At 40.0% G+C, this 20,639-nt stretch overlaps 1 protein-coding gene across 1 annotated transcript; it reads left to right on the top strand.

Annotated features, from left to right (window-relative positions):
- Positions 1-1,461: 1,461 nt before the first annotated feature.
- On the top strand, positions 1,462-19,370 carry gys2 (glycogen synthase 2). The gene is made up of 16 exons (XM_062382445.1): positions 1,462-1,770; positions 3,722-3,903; positions 7,861-8,052; positions 8,138-8,323; positions 9,328-9,472; positions 9,726-9,843; positions 10,023-10,143; positions 10,288-10,394; positions 11,232-11,291; positions 11,432-11,510; positions 14,136-14,249; positions 15,119-15,245; positions 15,993-16,088; positions 16,239-16,402; positions 16,825-16,905; positions 18,721-19,370. The coding sequence occupies exons 1-16, from the start codon at positions 1,647-1,649 to the stop codon at positions 18,937-18,939; spliced, it is 2,115 nt and encodes a 704-aa protein (XP_062238429.1). The 5' UTR covers positions 1,462-1,646; the 3' UTR covers positions 18,940-19,370.
- Positions 19,371-20,639: the final 1,269 nt, after the last annotated feature.

Genomic DNA, 20,639 nt, shown 5'->3' with positions numbered 1-20,639 from the left:
AGAGGTGCCGTACATTGCATTTTAGAAAAACCTAATTTATTTGTGTTAATGTAAAATTTTAAATTTTTACAAGTAGCTGGTTACTATAGCAGAAAACAAATGAACTTAACTAAAGCGGGCAATCAACGTTAAAATGTGCTGTAATAGTAGTATGAAATCAAAGCAGAGGATACTTACAGGGCCTGATTAATGTACTTAGTTACTTTCCACCACTTCTGTTAAAATATCCACATGTGCATGACACCAGTGTGTCTCCATGCCGGCACAAAGTACACATGGCCATGTTGATAACGCTGCAGCTGCATGTTGTACAGATGTGTGTTTGTGTACAGATGTGTGTTTGCAGACTTCACCAGGGGGGACGTACAGCTTTACTTCAAATCATTGTAAGAAAACAATACCACCGGGAAAGTGGGCTTGTACCTTTGTAATTACATTTCTTATAATGTCAAATATAAATAAACAAAATATAAAATGAACTAACAGGTTATTATACAGGTTATTATTAAAAATAAAAATGTTAAATCTTTAGAAATTAACCAGACGGACCTATGTACCCCCAGCTAACATTGCATATCTAAAATAAAAGATTGTCTCACCAGGTTTGAAAAACTGTTTAACTCCATAGTCTCGGTTTTTCATTTATTATTTGCTGATGCAGGTGTTGGGACATTGTTGCACAACAGTTTTGACAACCCTGAGGGATGAGAGGGCAGTATGTATAGTAAACTAAACGTGCACAGACCATGTTAGTGTAACGTGCCCCCCCCCCCCTTCACTCTCTCTCCCTCAGAGTCGGTGTGTTGTCTAAATCTCTGCGTGTTGAAGATATATTATAATGCAGGTTATGTATGGTTTTATATCATAAATCATCAAAATCCATATGTATTCAGTAATAACACACAAAACTCCTGTATCTCTTAAAAGAAAGTTGAAGACTTAGGTGCTACACAGTTGTAATTTTTTTATCTTTATGTGTATTCCATCTTAACCTCAATTTCAACTATAATTAAGTAGTGTTGTTACAGGCTCTAATTTAATCTCACGTTTTCCGTACTGGGTTCAATTTCCATCATATTTCCCAATGATTTTATACAACACTTTATGTTTCTTTGTATGTCTTCATATCCTTCATGTACATTTATTTCTGTAATGCACATTGTGCTGCATTTTATGAAAGATTAAGATTAATTAAATTACAAATTAGTACTATTTGTAATGATAATATTATAATAATAATGAATGAGGGCAAAAGATACCACGAAATATTAAACTATAAATACAACTGAAATATCCAACACTGCATGAGTGATGATTAGGATCATGAATGGATACACGCTACCACTTTCTATAATTGGTGAGTACCTCTGTACCCACCCTGTTTCCCAATCCCTTTCGGCTCATCACACACAACTCCACCTCACCTTTCACCCTGGTGTGTTTGTGTGTGTGTGTGTTTGTATGGAGGGTCAGCCTAAGTAGGTGTGGTGGTGGAAGCTCTTGTCTTTCCTGCTGTGTTCCAGTGGACTGTCCCTGCCGAGCTCAGGACCTTGACTCGCAGGTCTTTATGCAGGGTTCCTCTTCAGACTGCCGCAGAACTGCTTCACATTCCAGCTGCTCCCTGTTGTGCCTCCACAAGTTTCAAGATGCCACTATCTCGCTCCTTGTCCATGACGTCCCTGAGCGGGGTGCTGCCGTCCTGGGAAGAAGATGAGCTGCCCGTAGAGGATCTGCTGCTCTTTGAGGTGGCCTGGGAGGTCACCAACAAAGGTAAGTCTGACCCGACATCCGTCACTTTCATTCATCACAAGTGTGTAACGATTGATTCTTTAATTTCCAAAACAAAATGAGACACATGCTCCAACTGATGCATCCATGCAGTGAGAATGTGTCCATCTGCACTGAGCTGTCCAAAACATTTCATGATACTTATTGCACATAGCCTGTTTATTTCAAATGTATAGAGTATCACCTTTATTTTGGAAGACAAATTAAGAGAAAACATGAACATGGAAGATTAACTGACAGGAAGTGATTCCATACAGAGCATTTGAAAGTAAAACATCTTATCATATCGATAATATCTTGTGTAAAACTGACTCTTTGCCCCTGGAAGAGCAAATATTGAAATATGCTGAAAGTGGACTTAGGCTCCTCCCTGTGAGGAGTTAAACATTAAACTGCAGATAAGTAATGAAAGAGGAGCTGCTTTGACTGATGAATTCTAATATATATAATATATACACTTAAAGGCTCAAACATAGGACATTTTCTAAAATCTGAGAATGACAATTACTCATCCCCATAAATTCTATTTTTCTACAAAAAACTCCTGGCATGTTGCAGCACAAACTGAAGTCTGCAAATATGTGTGTATCCTACCAGTAATTCATCACTGACTTGTACAATCTGTATTAAAAAAGACCCACAATCATTGTTAAATATTGTTACACATCTCGACAGTGGAGGGGTAACACATCACAAAACACAGCCTGACCTTTGACCTGTCTGTTAGTCTACGTGACTGTCACTTTTACCAAATGGCCTCTCAGATTTTTTACAGTTTGCAGAAGTAATAACTTTTGTCAAAAAGATCACAATTACAATATTCCTCTTTCCTGTGAATTTAACTTAACAGCGACTTCACATATCATGTCCAAAGAGTTTAGTGTCTGGAAAGCAAATGTACGGCTTCATTGTTTCTAATGCATCACGTGGCTTCATGTTGTGGAACAGTTAAGAGGTTATGGTTCATTCTGCTGTTTTCCCTGCCCTCTCCTTTTACATAACCACCGCTCTCTGATGCAGTTCGGACGTCACAATGAGCTCAGCGACAGCCGCTGGTCTCTCATTTCATTATTTGTCTTTTAGTTGCCAGGTCTTGTCAAAACATTTCCACGTGTTTTAGTTACAAAATAGAAAAGTCTGACACATCATTCAACAAACCACACAAAATACTGCAGTAAGAACCAGGTGACTCAGAGGAAATATTTACATTTTAAACATTGAATTTCGATTTGAGTTGTCTAAAGGCCAAAACACCTAAAGCTGTCTTATATCAAGAACCTAGAAGAGACATGTGGACCTTTTAAATTGTTTGTTGAAGTTAGTCGCTGTAAAATCTGGAATTTATGACAACCTAATTTTTTTTTAATCTTAATCAAAATTCGAATAATTTGTTAGAATACTACAAGGGATAAACAGCTGGTAATGATGGAAATGAAGAAGAAAAAAAGAGATAAATGTACTGTTCTTCAGACCCCTTCATGCTCATGTTGAACAAAAATAGTGTTATGCCCTTTAGAATTTTCGACAACCTGAGGTATATTTAGTTGATCTGACATAGTTTGGAAAGACACACACCACATTTTCACATAGGGATCTCACTGCTGACAATGTATATCAGAGCAAAAACCAAGAAATAACTTTTATAGACAGGATTATGTTGATGCACAGGTCACAAATCAGTTCTGCTGCATTGAAGGTTAATGTCAAAAGTTTAAGAAAGTAAAGGGGACTGATTTCATTCTCAACGCTTTGAAACAACATGTCAAGCAACTACAAAGTTCACTAAAGAATCAAAACCAATAAATCAGGTGACCTTTGACCCTTACTGGTACACTGAGATGGTACAGAGGCAAAAGCTTTGTCATTGTTCATGATATTATTATTATTAAAGGAAGGAACGAGTGAAAGACATGAGACTTGTGTGAACCTGCAGTTGGAGGAATCTACACAGTGATCCAGACCAAGGCAAAGATCACAGCGGATGAATGGGGGGAGAACTATTACATGATGGGGCCCTACTCCGAACAAAACTTCCAGACCCAGGTGGAGGCCTGTGAGCCGCCCAACCCCGCCATCAGGAAGGCCATGGATGCCCTCATCCAGAACGACTGCCAGGTATGTGTGTGTCTCAAGTGTCCTCGAGCAAATACCTGTATGCAAATTGTTTTTAATGAAAAAATGTAAAGTCTTAAAGGGCGGTAATATTAAAATAATTACTACTACTAATACCACTAATAATAATAATAATAATAATTACCATTATCATTATCATTATCATTATCATTATCATTATCATTATCATTATAATCATTAGCTAATCATTTCAATTTTGTATCCTACTAATGTACAGAGTTTGTTGATTTACAATGATTTGTACAATTATAAGCTAATGTTTTATTAATACAAAAACCACCATATATAATTACAAATATGGAGTATAAATCTTAAATGTTTATGATGTTTTGAAAATACATGTTAATTGTGTAACTGTTATAATTACTTTATTTACACAATTCAAACAACGTCACCTCTAACCACTGTCGGTGACGAGAACAGTATGGTCTATTGCTACCTACATATCATCCACCACTAGATGGCAGTCACACACCAGATACCTTTATAATTCACGGTAGATACTATGGGTGTGATACAATATATGCATCTGATGTGTTTGTAAAGGCACTAATGGGGCAGTTATGGTACATGGGCTAGTTACTGAACCCCAAACTCTCCCAACTAGTTAGTGTGATTGGAGAAAAATAATGGAGACATGGGCGGAAAAGGAAGGACAAAAGAAAGTTAGGGGGAAGAGAGTGGAAGAGCCAAGACAGATCCCAGTAACAGTTAATTGTAAAGCTCTGTCGGACTGATATTATTATTAAAATAGTAAAAGTGACACTTATAGAGTAAGTATATTAGCATTTCAGCCGCATTTATTATTAATAATAATCATGATAGTGTGGCAGATGACCATGCCACCCACAGCAGCCAGAGACAAACAGTTCAGTTTTAAGCATCTTTTATCAAAGACCAGGTGCAAACATAAACTTAAATCAAACATAAAGAGGCCAGCAGTTTCTGCTGTTGTGTCTCTGAGTTTGTCCGAGTGTTCGCCCATGTGCTCGGTCCTGAGTGTCTTGACCAGCCTTTTAAGCATGAGGATCAATCAGCTAACAGCTGTCACTTGGCTGATTGCCCCTCTGGGCTCTCCAAGCCCCCTCACCTCCACGAAGAAGAAGAAAGAGAAGCTTAATTATTTTGTTGTTGTTTTACATTGCATTGTCATTTTAGCTGACGCTTTTGTCCAAAGCGACTTACATTTTTAGAACACTCAGCATTTATGAGGGTCCATTTTAGGGGTTCAGTATCTTGCCAAGGACACTTAGGCATGCAGATGGGAAAGAGTGGGATTCGAACCGGCAACCATCTTGCTGCAGAACACCCGCTCTATCCCCTAGGCCACGCTGACTACTTTGACTAATATTTGTAAGATAGTATAGTAAGATTCAGATAGCATGGCCTGTCATTCTTTCACATTGAGGCAAGTCGTTAAAATATTGTTTGCCACTTCCAATCTGTATGCTAAGCAATACTCAGTTGATTTGTTAAGTTAACCAACTCAGACTTTTCATTGAGCTGTGGAGTTTTGTTCAGTCAACATGCATCAACAGCTCAATTCCAATATGGAAGTGAGTTTGACAACCACATGGACAGTTCATCGACGTGAGACAGGTTTGATTCAAGGGCTTGTCTGGAACTTTTTCAGTCTAAATTAAATGTTTCAGCTCCCACATTGACATTCCATTATCATACGGACAGGCAGAATATAATGTGTTCAAGGGCTGAATTTATTAGAAATGAGATTGGCATCCACATGGACAGTCTGTTTTGGGGGGAAAGGTTGGAGTCGTCCAGGATTTGAACACCAGACCTCTCACATCCATAGTAGCCTTGCTGGTAAACAGTATTGGTGTTTGTTCACGAAGGAATCAACCATCATGCCTTTTCATTCTTTGACATTGATAAAAAACCGGCATATCATTCTCTCTTGCTAACACTGTCTATACTAAGCAACAGTCAATTTCTGCAGGGCATATATTGATATTTAGATCCTTTATCTTTGAAGAGTCTGGCCTATTTTGATAGAGATTTCCATTGTCACCCTCTTTTCATGGCCTTTCATTCATCCATGTTGATGACAATAAACTAGAAAATAGACAACCACATAGGCAGTCCATTGTAATGAGACAGATTGGAGTCAAGGGCAAACCCGGGACTTGATCACAGCTTAAGGTACCATTATGATTCTGGGCCAATAAACCTGAATTAATTACTATTAATTAACTATAAATAACTTGATTTCAGAGTAAGGTGGGCAGTAAACAATACCAACAGTTTCTTTGTAGAAAAATGACCCTCCTAAGAAAGTTTTTTGTAAGATATCAGGGTGGTAGAAATCTTGGTTAATGTTTAGAATTAGAAAATTATCTTGGGCTTAAAAAGGTTGTTGACCACTATCATAACCTGTAAATTCCTTCATATAAATGACATTAGGCAAAGCATTGTTTTTACTCCTTCCAATCTCTATGATCAGCAATAATGACATATTCTTTAATCTTTATTCATGAACGGGGTCTTTCAATTCAAATGAGAACAGGACCAGTTGATTTCGAAGTTCAAGTTCCAATTTCCTAGCGTTTAATCAATCAAATCAATCAATCAAATTTTATTTGTATAGCCCATATTCACAAATTACAATTCATCTCATAGGGCTTTAACAGGGTGTGACATCCTCTGTCCTTAACCCTCAGCAAGAGTAAGTAAAAACTACAAAAAACCCTTTTAACAGGGTAAAAATATGTAGAAACCTCAGAGAGAGCCACATGTGAGGGATCCCTCTCCCAGGACGGACAGAAGTGCAATAGATGCCACGTGCAGGAGAACATCATCAATAATCAAAGTCTCTAGCAGCATTGATGAAGCACAGTCCATGCTCAGCAACCATCTAGACCACGATCCACCATCCAGACCAGACGCCACTTCAGTCCTCAGTCACCGTCCACCGCCGCCCACCAGGAGGACCCATCACAAGCCACCACTGCGGTCCTGGTCCACCGCCCGTGCCCAATGCCAACGCGACACAGGGTCCGCCACCAGCACCACGATCAGCCCACATGACTCAGAATCCGCCACACTGGATCCAACACCGCGACCCCCGGTGCGCGATCCACAAACCGTAATCCATGGTGCGGCCACAGAGGCCCTGGATCTGCGGGTGATAAAGCAAAGGGATTCCGGGGAAGGGGGATAGGGATGGAGAAGAGGAAGGAGAAGCTGGAAAGAGAAGCTCCGTGTGTCATGTGTCATAAAATAGAACAAGTAACGTTCTGGCGCACTAATTAGCTCTAACTATAAGCTTTATCAAAAAGGAAGGTTTTGAGCCTACTTTTAAACGAACAGATGGTGACTGCCTCCCGAACTGAAAGTGGTAGATTATTCCACAGCCGAGGGGCTTGATGGCTAAAAGCTCTGGCTCCTACTCTACTTTTAGAGAATTTAGGGACGACAAGTAGGCTTGAATTCTGGGAGCGGAGTGCTCTAGTGGGTTTATAAGGTATTAACAGCTCTTTAAGGTATAAAGGCGCTATATTATTAAGGGCCTTGAAGGTGAGGAGGAGAATTTTAAATTCTATTCTAGATTTAACTGGAAGCCAGTGTAGCGATGCTAATATTGGAGAAATGTGCTCTCTTCTCTTTGTTCTCATCAGGACACGTGCTGCAGCATTTTGGACAAGCTGTAGAGTCTTTAACGACTTCCTGCTGGAGCCTGATAATAATGAATTACAATAGTCCAGTCTCGATGTAACAAAGGCGTGGACTAGTTTTTCTGCATCTTTTTGTGAAAGGACATGTCTAATTTTTGAAATATTACGCAAGTGGAAAAAAGCGGTCCTAGAAATTTGTTTTAAGTGACTATAATTTGTTTTAAGTGACTATGTTTTAATGACATATGTACATTAACTATGTGTACTTCCCCCTAATTATTTTTCTGCATTTATGATGATGCTGCAGGTTCATTTTGGCCGCTGGCTAATCGAAGGCAGCCCCTATGTGATCCTGTTTGACATCAGCTCTGCAGCCTGGAACTTGGACCGTTGGAAGGGGGACCTGTGGCAGACCTGCAACATTGGCCTGCCCTACCATGACAGAGAGGCCAATGACTCACTCATCCTGGGCTCCTTGGTAGCCTGGTTCTTCCGAGAGGTCAGCCGGTGTGTCTGTGTGACGCTCAGCACGCTGCTCATGAACTCGTGAAGAGTAACCATGGTTGTCCTCTACTCTTTTCCAGCTGACAGACAACCTTGGAGACAATCCAAATGTTATTTGTCATTTCCATGAGTGGCAGGCGGGTCCTGGGCTTATTTTCTCCCGCTCCCGTAAGATTCCAATAGCAACGGTGTTCACGACACACGCCACCCTGCTGGGAAGATACCTCTGTGCTGGGAATACCGACTTTTATAACAACCTGGACACGGTGAGAGGCTATGCAGTATACACAAACCTGCCAATATGTGCTGTTGAGTGTGCTTGGATTATGTTCTATTAACTACTACTGGTTCAACCATAACCTTAAACTACGTCATCCCCTCAATGCTGACGTAGTCCTTCTCCCACATAAACACACAGCAGATTTATTTTCACATTTTAGCATTCAGCCTTTTACAGCCACTCAGAGCACCATTAGTGATATTGAGCCGTGCGAAGGGTCAGTGTGTTGTTCACATTCTAAATGTCAACATGGACCTAAAGGCCTCTCACCGACTGAATGGATACTGACAACTTGTCCATCAATTATCCATCCAGCCGGAACAGGAAGCCCAGCTTTTCTGTCAATGAAATCATATCAATATGCATTTTCAGCTCTGTTGACTGAAGAAAGTAATGAAATCAATATAATATAACAAACGGAATTAATTAGTTTGAAAAAAATGATCTACTCCTCAACTTGTCTTTGTTCCATTTGGCCTGTACTTCTGGAGGTGCAATCTGGCTTCTCTCGTGTTTTAAATCTGAAACATCCACTAATTCTACAAAGGTTTATGTCACATTAGAAAAGGGTTAAGTATTTTCTTTGATCAATATAATATAATATAATATAATATAATATAATATAATATAATATAATATAATATAATATAATATAATATAATATACATTTGTGTGTGTGTGTGTGTGTGTGTTTGTGTGTGTGTGTGTGTGTGTGTGTGTGTGTGACTGAATCAGCTGCAATTAGTTGACATCAATGACAGACAGATTCAAAATATGTTAACCCCTTGACAAAAGTTTTATGATATTGTTTGTCTCAAGGACATTTCAGATTTAGCTGGAAAGTTTGCGAGCCGCATCTTTAAGTTAGAATGAGAATTCTTGAAGCAATGGCACCTTAAACTGTATTGGCCTCCCCCTTCTCTCTCTATCTCTGTGTGTGTGTGTGTGTGTGTGTGTGTGTCTTTGTGTGTGTGTGTACATGTATTGCAGTTCGACATTGACAAGGAGGCCGGGGAAAGACAGATCTACCATCGCTACTGTCTGGAGAGAGCCGCGGTCCACTGTGCTCATGTCTTCACCACAGTTTCCGATATCACAGCTGTGGAGGCCAGCCACATTCTGCACAGGAGGCCAGGTGGGGAAGCTGCTCACTGCCGTAGTCCAGTACTGAATGGCCTCCAGAGAATGAATGGGTTTTAGTCACTGTCTGCCTGTCCAACTCCTGCTCTAACTGACTGCAATATCTTCGAATATTCATGTCCCGGAGATGTCGAAACCAGCTTTGCTGATGCCCCTCCCCCCTCATGCAACCCTATCAGGACAAGCTAACTGATCATTTGAACTGTGTGCCTGTCATTAACGCCCTCCTGTTGCTGTTGATGGTACAGATGTGGTGACCCCAAATGGGCTCAATGTGAAGAAGTTCTCTGCCATGCACGAGTTTCAAAATATGCACTGCACCAGCAAGGCCCGCATACAAGAATTTGTCAGAGGACACTTTTATGGGTGAGTGAGTTTTTTGTATTAGTTGTGATCCATCTCATGTTGAAGTAACCCAGTGTTTCTGTTAAAGTAAAGAGCCATGAGAATTTATTGTTTTCATATCTGGTCTGTGGATGGATGGATGGATGGGCGGATGGACGGATGGGAAATGATGACTTTCTGACAATAAAACCTCTTTGCAGTCATTTGGACTTCAACCTGGAGAAAACCCTTTTCTTTTTCATTGCTGGACGCTACGAGTTCTCAAACAAGGGAGCTGACATTTTTCTCGAATCACTGTCCAGACTCAACTACCTGCTGCGGGTGAGGTCCTTTGGTTATATACCTTCGGTACTATTGTACTGTGTGGAGATACAGTAGTATATACTAATACTATACTGTATATTAAGCCTGCATTCCTGTCCACTTCACTTGTTGTTATCCTGTCACTCTTCACTTTCTCCATAGGTCCACAACAATGATGTAACAGTGGTAGTTTTCTTTATCATGCCTGCCAAAACCAACAACTTTAATGTGGAGTCATTGAAGGGGCAGGCGATACGCAAACAGCTCTGGTATGTCACACTGTAGTTTGAATTACAGTCCAATGCCAAGATAGCAAGACGATACTGGCGGGAGACCAGAAGATCAGTGGTTTGATCCCCAGCTCCCCCAGTCTGCATTTGGGAATGACCCAGGGCAGGATACTGAACTATGTGTATGAGTGATGTCACAGAGAAAGCACTGCGTATAGAAACACTTTAGGGATGTATGCACAGGTGAATTCGACTAGTGCTTGGAAGTGCTTGCTTGGTCAAAAAGTATATTGATATGTACTGTTTTTCTGTGAAGAGGGAGCTGTTAAGCAACTCTTAACATCCCCAAAAAGCCTTGTGGTCAGGCTGTCACGGCAGCATGTTAGTGGTGTAAGATGTCTTTTAAATGGTGGAAATAGAGCTCCTGATAGCTCAAGGCTCTTAACTAAATGTATTCATCTATTTATCTTCGTTATAGATACATTTTGCGCACTGTGGCCTTCAGTGATAGGATAGCATTTAAGCAATAAAGAGGGAGAAAGAACAGGGAAGAAAAGGGCCAGTAATACAGCATCCCTGGGCCTTCCAACCTGAACTCATTTTCAGTCATTGCTGCAATGGCCCTGTGAGAAGACACTTTTATTACAACTGCTGCCTATTCGGTTTTAGTCTGAAGTCCTTATTGCCAGTGAAAGAGAGCAAGGCACCCTCTCTAACCTTTAGCATTAAAGGCGGGTTTCTCACACATTAGCCACCGATATCATCATATTAGATATTCATTTTGAGAGGCTGCCTTAGTTTACTATAATGTCTGTGATTTAATGAGTGTGGTTCTAAATTGTATTTCTGAGTCAAATTCCCCAATTTTCGTTGCAGGGATACAGCTCATACTGTGAAAGAAAAGTTTGGGAAAAATCTGTACGATGCTCTTCTAAAGTAAGATTAGAAAACACTGCACGTGAACTCACAGCTTTATTGATAATGCAGACAGATAACATTGATATCAAATTGCTGTTTACATCCACATTAGTCCTCTTGTGTCGTTAATAACTATATATTTTATGATCTGTCGTCAGAGGGGTGATCCCTGATATGAACACCATCCTGGACCGAGACGACTTCAGCATGATGAAGAGAGCCATCTTCTCCACGCAGGTACTGGAGGCTGTTTGTGCTACTTCTTGATCTTGTGATTAAACAATTAGTGGTATTGTTTTCTGTTTCATTTTGCCATCTTATGTCTTCAGAATTTTGATGGGTCTAATACTGACATTTCAATTCTTCTATTGACCCTCTTCTTTTTATTAGTCCTACACAGTCAGAGGAAGGTAAAGAGTCATTGTAAATCGCTGTTCTCTGAACATGAAAGTTGGTGCATACTCATAGATCCACACAAAGTCTGTGTGGGTTTGCTGGTCAGAAACATACAGCATGTCTTCCAATTCATTGAAAATAGAGGAATATTTTTCCAATTTCCATACTAAACTGGAATACACCAGGCAGGATGAAAACCTTCCTGATATGGTTTTTGGCCATAGCACAAAACCATATCAGGATGAGGGTATTCGTAACAGTTGATATAAATCATTATTATTATTATAATTTTTTGTTCAAAGGTTGATTTTTTTGCACTTAAGTGACGGTTTTAGATTGAAATTATTCAGAGAACAATAAGCATTTGAAGAGAAGCAAAACATTTTATAACTCTGGGGCATGCCCTGCTCTGTATTTATGCTGTGACCTCTTGAACCAGCCATATGATTTGATTACACCGGCGTGATATATATATATATATATATATATATATATATATCTGTGGAAAGATAAACATGATGCTGTGGAAGATAAATCTCCATACTTTCCAATTCTTCTGATTTTATGAATGGATTAGTCATGTCCCCAGGAGGGATCAATGCGAGCTGTAGATGAATTGCAGAGGGACAAAAAGGGGATTCCATGGAGCACAGAGAACATCACAGCCGTAAACAAGCCAAGAGCAGTTTAATTACCTTCCTCTGCCCCAGACTGTGCATCAATAGCTTCAGTGTTTCAGTGTGATGTATGTTACAGCACACAGTTACAAGCTGAGAGTGTATACAAAGGTCTTTCTCGATTAAATTAATTCATGCCAAAGTCAATATTTCAATGGTCGGAAATGGAGTGTGAGCGGTATTGACGACTACTGTGAGGCGAGTGATGGATAAGAAGCTCACTCTTATTGGTAATTGGGGGATGTTCTATTGTGATTAGTTTTCTGTTGCCAATATTTCATTGGTACCCCCCCCCCCATTTCTCCTTCACCCCGGCTCTTCAAAAACAGCCTTGTTTATATCACACACGTCCACATCAACAATGTGTCCCGCATATGTAGTGCTTCTTTACATGTCATGTGGACTTAAAGTGTAGAGAAAATCTATTCCAATCCATTGTAAATCCCATCGTCTTTCTAGAGCTTTTCTAGTCTTGATGACTACTCGAAGAGCTTTACATTACACTTTCACACCCAAACATTTAAACAGTGCATCTATGGGCAGCACTTTTTCTATGAGAAGTGCACAAGAGTCAGGGGCAATTTTGGGGTTCAGGTTCTCGCTCAAGGATACTTGGGCATGCGGAACTGGGAAGACTGGGGTCGAACTGCTGACTTTCTGGTGAAAGAACAACCTGCTCTACCCCCTGAGCCACTGCCGCCCTGTGTTGTCCATTGTCCACTGATTGCTTGGTCTAATCCATAACTCGGTTCCATTCCAGAAGACTTCACACATTAAGTAGTTGGTGCAGGTATTTGGGTTGTTCTTATAACAGCAATTTAAATTCAGGCTATATATATTATATTCTGCAGAATACAAACGCACAGGCACCCACAGACATTTACATTTACATTTGTTTTACCCTCTGTATCTAATCACTGATGGCAAATGGGATTTATTTATACGCAGTCTTGATTAGCACTCAGAGGGCTTTACAATACACTTTCTGCCATATACGCACTTATTCATACAGTGTGCAACACTATCTCTATCACACACACAATGCTGGCAGAGCCACTAGGAGCAAGTTGGGGTTCCGTCCCCCTAACCTTCTGGAGTCATAGCCGCACAAAAATACAGTGAGGAAAACACCAGTGAACAACTGTAATTTGGTAGATAAATTAAAAGTGATAACGAAGACTTGGTATGTTGTGTTGATTTCCAGAGGAATTTCTTAGAAGAAATTCTCTCATTAAAAAGACAACAAATATTATTTCTTTAAAATGATTCCTTCTCTAATATTTCGATCAACATGCTGCCTGTAAAATTAAATGATTGTAAAATAAAGCGTTGCTGGCTTTGTTTTGTGTTGTGATCAGATTAGGTTCAGATAACGCCTGCTCTGATCTGATATTCTCAGAATCCCACTCTGAAAGGTTACCGGCCGCAAAACATTTACCGAGACACTCATTATGTCATTGCACTGCTTTAGGCGTGTGTGGTCATTCTGCTGTATGCTGTGTTTGACATGTATTATGAACACAGCTGTGTAAAGGCAGGGATTCTCCGTCCTGTGGTGTTCACAGCTCACAACAACATCATTCAGTCTATTATCCTGATGCATTGGGAATAAGTTGTATTGATATATAAATTGATTGACGTCAATATCCCTGAGGGAAAATTGATTGGCAGTGTGGCTAACCCTTGCAATGACGTCATGATCGTACCAAGGATCACTCTGAGTGCTAAAATGTACGTGTTTTTATTTTAACAGTAACTGTTTTAATACACTTTACACTCCTTCCTGCAGCGACAAACCCTCCCCCCAGTGACAACGCACAACATGCTGGATGACGCCACAGACCCCATCCTGTCCAACATAAGGCGCATCGGCCTCTTCAATTCCAGGAACGACCGCGTAAAGGTAGACAGCACATTCTGTATGTGTACTTTATGTTGCATTAAATGCTGTTGCAGCTCAAACGCAGGGTTTGCATTTAGGCATTTAAGTGAAAAGCACTTTGCAGTAAAAACATAAAAGAAGGTAGCTATCTGACTACCATATTTCATTATCATGCATCGTAACATTATGGTAGTGGATCTGTTGGTGTTTCTTACTGTTTTTATGAGAAGCTAGCCACAGAAGCATCCATGGACAGCTTGTTTTAATTTTAATTGGCACAAAAATCATGGATCTATGGCAAGCAAACACATCTACCTTCTAATTCCACAAACATCTTTCTGTCTAATAGTATGTGGAATGCATTTCTCGCGTTTTGTTCATCTTAACGTCTTCACACTCGGGATGTGTATTCTTAATCAATCAATCAATCAATCAATCAATCGTAATAACTTCTTGCCCTTTTGAAGTGTGACAACTTCAGCCCCCCAAAAAAATAATTATTAGAATATGATTACATTATTGAATACAATTTACATTTTTTAAAGGATTTGTTTTAAACCCGACAAATAATGAAACAACCAGCAAACAATGTTATAACTCATAACAATAGTATAACAACTTATTACATTATGGGCAAAACGTTATTACATCATTGGTTCAGAAAATGTGCATCTAAGGTAGTGTATATTGTGCACAAAGTTAATCATTGTGAACAAGAAGAAGCATCAGCCTGAGGGGGGCATGACAAGGTCAAGAGGTCACCAAAACATTAAGATGCATCCTCTGGGAACCATTACAATTCTGTCCTTCCTGTTGGACTAATGAACAGCTAATTAAGTCCAATGCTGACGAATGAACTTTTGTTTCTATTCTATCTCTCCTCATTTCAGATAGTTTTCCACCCTGAGTTCCTGTCTTCCACCAGTCCCCTGCTGCCAATGGACTATGAGGACTTTGTCCGTGGCTGTCACCTTGGAGTGTTCCCCTCCTACTATGAACCATGGGGATACACACCTGGTAGCCTTTCAGATTCACATTGCAACATGTTACATGCACATGCACATCCCAAACAAATGCTTCATGTTCCTGGGAATAAAGAGGTACTGCAGGTGTTACAGAAGACGCCACAATGAAGCTATGATCATATACTCACTGCAGTGTTCTTAACCACTACAACCTTTGCACTGAGGTAAATTGAGGTACACTGCAACCACAGCTCTAAACACTGTCCCAGTGCTCCGACATCTCCACAAATCAACAACCTTTATTTCACAATGTACACGTCATATAAAAAATATATCACTTGCGATGGCTATTTATCTTAATACTTAACATCTTGATAGCCCCATCTTTACAATTCTGTGGAAATCTGAGGTGTAGAAAGTGAATCAGCTCATACTTGACATTTGTCCCTTAAACACTTTGAAATAACTGAAACACTGAAACCAAACCGTTAAGGGCTAAAAAAACTGTTATAATTTGAAACTTTGGTTAAGCTCCCTCTTTTTTTTACATTTAATTAATTTGGTAAATGCAATTAGAAAATGGTGAAAAATGCCCAAATTTTGTGTAGTACAAGTTAGATCTAAAACCCAAATTACACAATTCATTAGAAGACAAAGACAAGGAAAACCTGAATCCATCAGTTTTTTGGCTTGAAAAAGGATTTCAACTATTAATTAAAAATAATATAATCAATCCATGTTGCAGCTCTAAAATACCCTGGCTATTTTCAGAACCGTGCTGTGTGGTGCTGTGTTTCAGGTGAATGTACAGTAATGGGCATCCCCAGTGTGACCACAAACCTGTCAGGTTTCGGCTGCTTCATGGAGGAGCATGTCTCAGACCCCTCTGCCTATGGTACGGACACCAACACACACACACACACGCACACACACACACGCACATACACACACACAAACACAGTTTAAGGCGTTATATCCTCAAGGACTGTCCATGATTGTCGTTCTTCTCCTTTCTCCTCTTTCTCTCTCTCTCTCTCTCTCAAAGGGGTCTACATTATGGACCGGCGGTTCCGTTCTGCCGATGAGTCCTGTAACCAGCTGACCCAGTTCATGTTCAGTTTTTGTCAGCAGTCACGGCGCCAGCGCATCATCCAACGCAACCGCACAGAGAGGCTGTCTGATCTGCTGGACTGGAGATACCTGGGGCGGGTAAGTTGCTTGATGAGCGGTAGACTGAGTGGAGGACTGTGATATGATGTTTATCAGGCATTTATTTTCGGTATATTAGGTTTGACACTGAGCTGTGCTTGAGAAAAAGAGGGTCAAGCACAGTCCAACTCCAGAATGGGGTCCAGACCCAGTTAAAATCTGTTTAATCTGTCACTTTTTTCAAAGGGTTAGTATTTACTCAGGACTACATTTTGCGGCTGTGGCTAAGGGGTAGAGTGGTCATCCTTCAACCTGAAGGTCGGCGGTTCAATCCCAAGTCTGACCCATCTGCATGCAGAAGTGTCCTTAGGCTAAATTATAAAGCTTAAATGTCTTAATAACAAACAAAAGAGAAAACTTGCATGTGCACTTAACTTTTGTCAAATTGTTGATGCACATCTCTGCTGACTTGTGATTGGCAGTTCTACATACATGCCCGTCATCTGGCACTTAGCAGAGCTTTCCCAGAGAAGTTCAACATGGACCCCATCGCCCCTCGGAAGGTGAGTCACACTCTACAATAAACGTGAATGAGTGAATGAATGAATACCTTCACCCTGGCTCCAGCTGGACAAATGATTGGCTTCAGCAGCTGCGTTTTCACTGCAGCAACTTAAAGTGCTTTTACAGCAGGGACCAGGGTGTAAATTCAGCCTTGGAGAAATCTTATTATCCACCAAAGAGTCCCTGCTCAAGGGTGTGAGTGGTGGAAGGTGGGGGTTGTGTGGTGCTCAGACTTTTATGAAAGTGTAGGAACCTTTCGGGTGGGGTTGGCAAAGCTCATAAAATCAGTTTGCCTACTTGACGTCTAGCATTTCATGTGTTTGGAATACTCTCTTTTAGGGCTGCACGATATTAGAAAATCATGCGATAATGTTGTTGAACACCGCGTTGACGATATGACTTGCGAAACAAATGCTTAAGTATAGGTGTTTTTGGTTGGTTGCTAGAATAAATCCCATACAGGGAGTAACCCTCACTGCATGGGATTTATTGACACTGAAAAAATTTAACAGATAAACCCTGAACAGCCCCGTCAATTTACTGATTATCTATAATTTATTATCTAGGGCAGGTCCAAGCAGTCTTTTGCGACACATATATATCGCACAAGTTGATATTGCGATGACGGTGAATTTGACATTTATTGTGTAGCCCTATCACTTGTGACACTTTTCCACAAGTTTCGACCATTTCCAAAGCAGTAAATCACAACCAACAGTATCACAATTTGAATCTCCTCTATGTTTATTCATGATTCACATAGCACTATCCTTGTTGTATAGTCTTTTGTAGTCCTGCCACTTGGTGTTCTGGAGGGGAACAGCTTGTTGTGATAGTAATTCATCAGCCACATAATTAGCCTTTTGTCTCCTTGTCTTTAGAACATGGTGGAAATGTAGGAAAACAAAGGTCTGCAGAGACCTCTGGGTACTTTTAGTTGAATAGCAACTAACGGTTTAAACATTTTGAATGGCATCTTTAACCAAGCAACATTTTGAATCAATCCAATTACTGAAGTGGGAAATTAGACATATTGTAAAGTGTATATTCAAAGTTATTAATTGTATCTATCAAAGCTTTTCCACCAAGTTTGACATTTTCTGTTTGTTAAAGCCCAATATCGTTGTCTCTACAAAGTGAAATAAAAATTGTTATATTTCCAATTGAAATGTTCTTTGAGAACCTGTAACATAGCCTTCCTCTGCTTCAACATGTATGTACATGATCCCTTTCAGAGGGCACAGTGTTGGATTTAATCCACATTTGGCAGGCTGTAATTGACAGTGTAACATTTGGATGAATGACAAGACGTCATTGTGGATGATGCTGAGGTCGAACACTTTTGTTCTAATAAGACCTTCACCTTTCTACCTTTGCTCTCCCTCCTCTGATACAAGGACTGTCTGATTCATGGTCTTCAGATTTTATTACCATTTGGATATGAAAGTCATAAATAGATTCAATGTGGACCAAAACTGATTTATATGAGAGAGCTTTGTCTAGGTGAAAAAGAAGGAGGGAAGGAGGAAGAGAGGAAAAAATGGAATGATAAGGGGAAATAAAGGGGAAAATGGAAGGAAGAAGAAAAAAAAGGAGAGGAGGAAGGGAGGAACGGAAGAAAGTGGACAGAGAAGAGGGAGCGAAAATGGAAAATTAAAGGAAGAGACTAAAAATTACATTGCTGCGTGAGAAGCAGCTGATAGTAATGGGTAATGTCATTGCAGCAGGTTAAAAAGTCTGTTATGTAAATAAACTGAACTTCGTACCCGGTACCCTTGCACGATAAAATGATAATCACCCTATTTTAACCACAGACAGAGGGTTTCCGCTACCCCCGCCCCTTCTCAGTGCCCCCCTCTCCCTCAGCCTCCCTCCACTCCACCCCCCACCACAGTGATGCGGAGGACGAGGATTACGAGCCCTACAATGAAGACGAGGAGGCTGAGAGGGACCGGCTGAACATCAAATCTCCTTTTGTGCTGGGAGCCTTGCCTAAGGGAAAGAAGCAACCACCTGGAGAGTCAGTGAACTGAGATTCACCAGTAGCAGCTGTAGATTAAACATAGCTTTATTCAGTCACCCAGTGCTTCTGCTCAGTGTGTACAGATGACAGACAAAACAAAATGAATGTCTCAATCCGATTATCTGATATACTGCACTCTACTCTAGTTCCCTTTTCCTACTGGAGTAAATGTACCCACTGCCATGACCAACTGTACTTCCATTTCTGCTGCTGCAAGGTCCCAAGAAAACGTATACTCTATCCGCTACATCCAAGGCTTGGTGGAATTGCATTGTGGTGTTCCCCAAGGCTTTATCCTTGCCCACTGTTGTCTTTAGCATAGAATATTCATCTCAGTGTCATTATACAGAATAAAGATGTCTTTTGTTTTAATTGAATTCAGTAATTGTACTGCCCTTAATAACTGCTTTAGTGAAATTAAAATGCTTCCACAAATTCTAATCCTGTTTCCCTGTTAATTGTCAACTATTCATTTCATAGTAAGCTATCTTTGAGAATGTATTCATTAATATACAATATTCATTAATATACTCTCATCTACTCTTTTAAAACATAAATATGTTTATATGTTTACGACTCATTCTATTCTCAGGGTTGTACACATAAATGTAGCCAATCAAATGTAATTTGACCCCACAGGTCAGCTAGTCCAATAATGCAAACAATTATTTTCGCAAGCTTGTTGGTTGTAAGCGAGGGCCAGACATGGACATTTGGATTTCATCATATTTACATTTACAGAAACTGTCTTTCAAGGTCCGCTGTGTAAGATTTAGCGATCTATTGACAGAAATTTTGTATAAAATTATCCTAGTGATGTTTTTATGAGTGTGTTTCATCTAAATCATTCAAATTGTTGTTTTATATAAACTAAACACCCTTTGAGTTTTTATGAAAACTGAAGCCTACCAAAGGTTCTCTTTCATGTTTAGAAGGAGAGGATGAGGTGAGCGGTATTCAGCTGCAACATGACACTTCACCACTAGATGTCACTAAATTCTACACACTGCAACTTTAAGGTCTTAATAACTCCATACTCCTCCTCCTCCTCCTCCTCCTGCTCCTTCTCCTACTCCTCCTCCTCCTCCAATAGACCTCTCGCCACACTTTGAGGGATCCAACTCCTTTGTGTAGGATCTGATTTGGATCCTTCATAAATTCCCAGGAAACATCCCCACAATATTGAGTTAGGTAACCTAAGGAAAATGTTTGAATCTAAAGTTCAAAGAATGTTTCAAGAACGTTATGCCATAATGCTCTGACAATATTATCACAAAGCTTTTTTATAGGGTTCAATATAGAGAACTTTATCCAACCATTAAAATAAACATCCCAGGAACATAATAACAACTTTTAGCTGACAATATACTAGAACATGCCTGATAATGTTCTCAAAACATTTTAAGAAGAAAACATTTTAACTTGGTTCTCTCAGCTCTCATTTATACTTTGTACTTATTAAACATTTTATGTGTTTATGATCGGCTGCGCAAATTTCCACTCTCCAGCCTGTCTGATTCCTGCCGGCTTCCCCCTCCCCTAAAATATCCACTGTTCTTTATTCACTGATAAACAACCATGCTTACAATGGACACTTTTTTAAATACAAGTGATTTAACTTGTTTCATTCCATCCACCAAATATTTAAATCTGGCTATGGGGATTTTGAGCATTAGTGAGATTCAGCAGTGATGTCAGCCAGTATGATAT

Source organism: Platichthys flesus, chromosome 23 (genome assembly GCF_949316205.1).
Source record: "Platichthys flesus chromosome 23, fPlaFle2.1, whole genome shotgun sequence".
NCBI classification, from domain to species: Eukaryota; Metazoa; Chordata; class Actinopteri; order Pleuronectiformes; family Pleuronectidae; genus Platichthys; species Platichthys flesus.
This window is presented reverse-complemented; position numbering and strand designations above follow the sequence as displayed.